Source organism: Cibotium barometz, chromosome 14, assembly GCF_041138505.1.
Source record: "Cibotium barometz isolate CiBa-2024 chromosome 14, ASM4113850v1, whole genome shotgun sequence".
Classification (NCBI taxonomy): Eukaryota; Viridiplantae; Streptophyta; class Polypodiopsida; order Cyatheales; family Cibotiaceae; genus Cibotium; species Cibotium barometz.
The window spans coordinates 49,113,039-49,119,269 of NC_141059.1; the positions used below are offsets into that span (position 1 = coordinate 49,113,039).

At 46.4% G+C, this 6,231-nt stretch overlaps 1 protein-coding gene across 1 annotated transcript; it reads right to left on the reverse strand.

Moving 5' to 3' along the window:
- Window positions 1-2,007: 2,007 nt before the first annotated feature.
- Window positions 2,008-4,485, reverse strand: LOC147632126 (putative pentatricopeptide repeat-containing protein At3g01580). Its single transcript, XM_086808007.1, has one exon. The coding sequence runs from the start codon at window positions 4,483-4,485 to the stop codon at window positions 2,008-2,010; it is 2,478 nt and encodes an 825-aa protein (XP_086664133.1).
- Between the last annotated feature and the right edge of the window lie 1,746 nt (window positions 4,486-6,231).

A 6,231-nucleotide genomic window follows, 5' to 3' on the forward strand; every position in this document is an offset into this window, starting at 1 on the left:
TTGGGGAAGCTTGGAGCTAGGTAGGCTGATTGGCGAGCTATAGACTAACGGACGGGCACCTAAGTATGGACGGGCGATGACCGGCCAAGAGCCTATAAAAGGGTGGCCAAGGTTAGTCATTAGTCATATAGAGTCTCGCGTGATTTGTGAGAGCTCTATGGTCTGGAGCCTGTATCTAGTGCAGACATGCACCTGCTTTACGCAGCCGAGGCCAGCAACAATCTCGAGGCCTGCGAGGGTAGCTTCATGGCGGTATGGGACGTCACGAGGTAGAGATGGTCGGTACGTCAACCTAGTTAGCTCAGCTCGTGGCTCGGTGGGGATAGCCAAGACTGTGGGCTTGTTGCCCACGGCTGTCGTGGTTGGGAGGTGAGTTAGGTCTGCACCCCCTTCTTGTTTATTTGTTTGTTTGCAGGTTTCAAGTCTCGAACCAGGAGCGTTCTACGAGGAGATCCTTTGGGGTTTTGACAGAATCCCGCGTATTTCATCTGTTTGTAACCATTCAGTGCCTCCTATGTTGCCACAAGCTTTCAAGCTGCAACACAAAGGTGACCACATCCTGAGAGAATCCCTCATATCTCCTCTCTTTGTAACCATTTAGTGCTTCCTTAGCACACCCATGTTGGGAATATCCAGCCATTAGTGCATTCCACGAGACTTTCTCTAATGGGAATCTTGTCACATCATATGCTTCTTCAAGCGAGCCACATTTGGCATGCATATCGACCAATGCATTGCCAACAACAATGTCCCTTTCCAATAACCCTTTTTGGCTATTTCAGTGTGGATTTGTTTGCCCTTTCCTGTGGCTCCTAACACTATGAAACCACTTTGCGTTCCGTACGAGAGCTCACACACCATCCTCATTCCGTCAACATAAGAAGACATGTGGATGACTAATTTTGCAGTATCCAGCACTTACGATTTGTCCAATCATCCATGCTGAAACAATGCAGTTCATCAAGTAAAAAGACCTGCCGATGACCAACTTTGTAAGATCCAGCACTTTCCATTTGTCCAATCGTCCATGCTGAAACAATGCAATTCATCAAGTATCCTTCTGTTGTACGCGAGAAGAATACTCCAAACAAGGGCATGATGAAACTCCGTTATCCAAACGCCGCGAACTCCAGTGCACCCTGATGGAAGAAGAACAATACTCCTTGAAGGGGCTGCACGAAATCTATATCCACCAGTATTGCTCATCATCACCTGTGCGTCTAGACCACCAGCACCTTGTGGAACATACTCAAGTAATACCTCCTCTAATACACCTAAGCAAAAACCCCGGCTGTTGTCAGTACAATCTCCAAGAAATCTGTGTACTGTGACACAGCAGCTGGCATATCCTCCCAAGATGATGACAAATCTGGTGGCATATCCTCTTACGGTGCCTCCATGACATCAGACACTGAAGATACTCCACCAATGCAATCAACAATATGCTTACAGGATCAACGAGGCTGCACGGTCAAAAGACGAAATTAATGGGGTAGGGTTTTCATTAGCTTAAACAATACCCTTTTTTGCTTAAAAATATTGATGCCACGTGGAACAAGCTTTCATAGCTGTGGTTTATTTCATGAGAGCCAATTGTGTGATGCCATGTGGGTGAACCGCTTGCAACAATTGAAAAAAAGTTTTTCATCAATAAATTGAAATCAACCAATTGTGAATTTACATAAATTTCACAAGCTTGTTACTTTTCACCACACGAACATTTACTTTCCTTGAAATGATGAACTTGAGTTGCATCAATCACAATGATCTCCCGCTTTTTCATCATTGATATAAGGCCTATGGCTTGGTGACAATCTCGACATGCATGCATGTTTTTCCTCACACTAAATGGTTGTCCTATGGGGTTTGTTTAGCATCCCCAATGCTATCTCCGGCTTTGCTGAATGGTCACAAATGGACACCTTTGCTGTCTCATCTGCAATGTCACCAACAGCTTGACTGGCATGTGTCCTCTCCTCAAGTTCTTTCATCATCTGATGTAGCCAGTCATACATGTCTCTCTTGTGGGTGCTTGGGGTCTTCCATGAAGGACACTTCTTCCTGCTCATGCTCAATTGAGCTCAGGCTGGGCACACTCCATGCACCTTCTGCACACTCTTGCAGCCCAACATCAGCATAGATGTTTGACATCAAAATGAACATAGCCGCCTCTTTGGGCTGCAGACTCAGAGCACGATCAAACACATGTTTTCCCAGCTCCATATGACCATGAGTACGACACGAACCCAACAAGCACAACCAAATGGAAAGATCAGCCTGCATGGGCATCCTACCGATGATATTTTCTGCCCTTTTGAAATCCCCTGCACGTGCAAGAAGATCTATTATGATCACATAGTGCTTCAATTCTGGAGTTACGTCATGATATCTGCTCATGGACTCCAATTGCTCAACACCTTTGGCAACAAGGCCTGCATGACTGCAAGCAGACAGAAGCGAGGCAAACGTTACTCCATCTGGCTTCATACTTGCCAGCAGCATGTCCTCGTACATTTGCAAGCATGCTACACATTTCCCTTCTCCTGCATACCCAGCAATGCATGCACTCCATGACACAACATCAGGCTCGGGCAGCTCATCGAAGACTGCCTGTGCATCTACCATACTTGCACAACTTCCATAAGCATGAATAAGAGTGTTTGAAAGGGAAAGATTCAGATCATACCCGGCAGAGACAATGGCAAAATGGAGTTGCCTGCATATATCTGCACTTCCTGTATCGCTGCATGCTTGCAGAATGCAAACGAGTATAAGATCATCCAAAGGAACATGCTCCTTTAACATCTGTCTGTATAGATGTAAAGCCTTCTCTCCTTGACCCTGCTCAACATATGCTGAGAGCATTGCAGTCCATGACACAATGTCCCGCTGTGACAAGCCATTAAAAACTTTCTTTGCTTCTGACATATCCCCACATTTCCCATAGATGCTCACTAGTCTTGTACCAACAAAACCATCTGCAGCAAAGCCCTTCCTCCCAGCATCAGCATGAAGTGCCTGACAAATTTTTAGAACCATAGGACAAGCCCCTTCTGAAGAGAAAGCATCTAGCTTTTCTGCAAGGGTGTCACATGCCTGGAGGGCGATCGCAAACGTCTGCTGATCAGGGCTCACACCTTCCACTTGCATCTGTCTGTACAACCATAAAGCTTTGTCTCCTTGGCCCTGTTCAACATATGCAGAGAGCATTGCAGACCACGACACCACATCACGTTGGGACAACCCATGGAAAACATTCTGTGCTTCCACAATAGTCCCACACTTACGGTACACATTCACAAGGGTTGCACCAACAAAGGCATCTGAAGCAAAGCCCTTCCTCCTAGCATCAGCATGTAATGCATGGCCAATTTCCAAAGACATAACTTTGACGTGAAGCCCCTTTACTCTAACAGCGTCTTCCTTCTCCGCAAGGATGTCACATGCCTGAAGAACACTCACAAACAACTGCCTATCCGGATTCACACCTTCCTCTTGCATTTGTCTATACAACTGTAAAGCCTTCTCTCCTTGGCCCTGCTCGACATATGCTGCAAGCATTGCAGACCAGGACACCACATCACGCTGGCACAAGCCACCAAACACCTTCTCTGCTTCCGCAATGATCCCACACTTACCATACATACTCACAAGGCTTGCACTAACAAAGATATCGGAAACAAAGCCCTTTCTCCGGGCATAAGCATGTAATTGCTTGCCCTTTTCAAGATCGTGTGTGCTACCACATGCTTTGAAAAGGCTGACAAAGGTATAGTGATCTGGTTCCACACCATCCTCGAGCATTACTGGGAGCATTCTCAGTGCTTCCTCACCTTGCCCACGCCCAGTATACACAGAGATCATGGCAGTCCAGGAGAATACAGTACGACGAGACAATCTATGAAATATGTGGCATGCCTCTTCAATGCCACCACACTTTGCCAATGTCACCACCAAGTAGTCACCCAGCAAGCCCTTAAGCTCCCGCTTGTGTCGGGCAAGATGTGCATGGACTTGCTTGGCCTGAGGAAGAGCTCTTTTCTTGTTACATGCCTTCAATAGGGACAGGTACACATTATCGGAACCAACCATGCCAAACTGGTCCATGCGAGACAGGGCATCAAGCGCCCTAACCAGCTGTCCTTGCTCACACAATTTCTGAATCTCATCATCCAACAGAGAACAAGGGACCCCATGACCATCCTTCTGCCTTTGCTGCTGTGATGCATCAAGGGTGGCTAGCCTGGTGTCTGCCAAGGGAGCCACCTTGCATTGATTCTTCAGCCAAAGAGCCTGGCTGGAAGCCTTTTGTCGGAAGTTTGGGTGCCAAATACTCTGTTTGTTGAATCCATCATCCTGCAACTCTGAGGGGTTTGAGATGGGACCTTCCAAAAGCAGAAGATTGTCAATCTCATAATAATGAGTTTGTGATACTGGTGGTAGACTATTGCTGGGCACACCTGCAAGCAACAGAAGAACTGGCATCTCCCCAAAGAGTGGGCCTGTTTTCCTTTGCACGCCCCAAAGCAAGCCATCCAGTTACTGCTCTGCCAGTGGCACTATAGACACTTCAAGTTCGCCTGCAAGAACAATAACCGCCGCAAGCAATTCAGAACCCCTCTCTCTCTCGCCATGCCGTTTCAAATTTTGCTTTTCTTCGTTTCTGCGTTTAGGGCTTCTGCTTTTTTACAAAATTTGGGTTTGTGTGAGATTAGGGTTAACAAGTGTCTGCGCGTTCAGGGGTTCGAATTGCTACCGCCGCCATGCATGCTCACCCACCTCCACTATTGCCTTCGCTACCTGAGACGGGCGCGTGTCGCTCCGCACAGGCAGGCACGGTTGGCCCAGCGCTAACGGTAGGTCGCAAATGCACAGGCAGATGATCGCGTCCGCCGTCGCTGTTTGTCGTTTCGTCGTCGTCAGATTCTAGTAGACTAGCGGTAATAAACTAGGGTTACGGAGACCAGAAGTAAACTAGGGGGTTGTGAATTTGGGATGGTGAAAAAATAGACCAGGCCTTAGTGATAACTAAGGCAAATCAAGTAAACCAGGGAGTAAACTAAGGACACTAAAAAGTAAAGTAGAGAGTAAACTAGGGAAAAAAGTAAACTAGGAAATTTGAAATTTAGTTTAAGGAAAAAGACGGATGACAATTTTGGGGAATAATATAATGAAGCTTGTCTCCCAGGTCTTGGGTTCTAATCATAGGATCATTTTGGCTACTAAAACTTTGGACTTTAGAGAAAAACAATTTGAGCCACAAATTTTTTTGGGCATCCCTCAATCCCTAGTTTACTCCGCTTGGTTTACTTTTTTCCCTATTTTATTGTCCCCTATTTACTCCCTATTTTATTGTCCCCTATTTACTCCCTCCCTATTTTTTACTCCCCACAGTCATGTCGGTAACCCTCGTCTCCTAGTTTACCATCCCTTGTTTATTAGGATCCAACTGTCTGGAAGCAGCGGGATTCCTTGTGAAACTAGGTTCCATCTACCATGTGCTTTTAAAACCTTGTGCTACTTATTAGTCATGAGGGTCGCCCCCACCTCCCGCGACTCTAGTCACTCCCTCCCTTGTTTACTCCCCCACAATCATGTCGGTAATCCTCGTCAGCTACCCTAGTTTACCATCCCTAGTTTACTTTACTAGGATCTGACAGTCTGGAAGTAGCGGGATCGCTTGTGAAACTAGATTCCATCTACCATGTGCATTTAAGACCTTGTACTACTTATAAGTCCTGAGGGGGTCGCCCCCACCTCCTACAACTCTAGTCACGCTACTAGCCAAGGTGATTCTACCTATTCACACTCTTCCCTAGCCATCCCCCTCGCCCAAAACCCCTCAAGCATGCTCGGCCATTGTTGACCATTAGAAGAGTGGCTCATATGGATTATTTTTCTTACAGAAACTCATACCTCTCAGAATTTACCTATCAGATGGCCATAAAACAACATCCTACAACGCTTGGAAAAAAAAATCATATATGTGGAGCTCTTTTTTGGCTGGGGCATGGTAGCTCTCAAAAACTAGAGTTGGGCTGAGAGAGAGAGAGAGAGAGAGAGAGAGAGAGAGAGAGAGAGAGAGAGAGAAGGGGACAAAAAACATAAGGAGAGGGAGACAAGAAGGGACGGAGAGGAGATGCAGGCAGCTTGGTGAGGCTGGCCGATTGCAACACACTGCATGTTGTGGATAGAACCTCTCTTGTTCTTAACTATATGAAAATTGTTGAG

Excerpts from the sequence above, each read along its gene's own strand:
- LOC147632126 (XM_086808007.1), bottom strand. The coding sequence starts at position 4,485 with ATGCCAGTTCTTCTGTTGCTTGCAGGTGTGCCCAGCAATAGTCTACCA.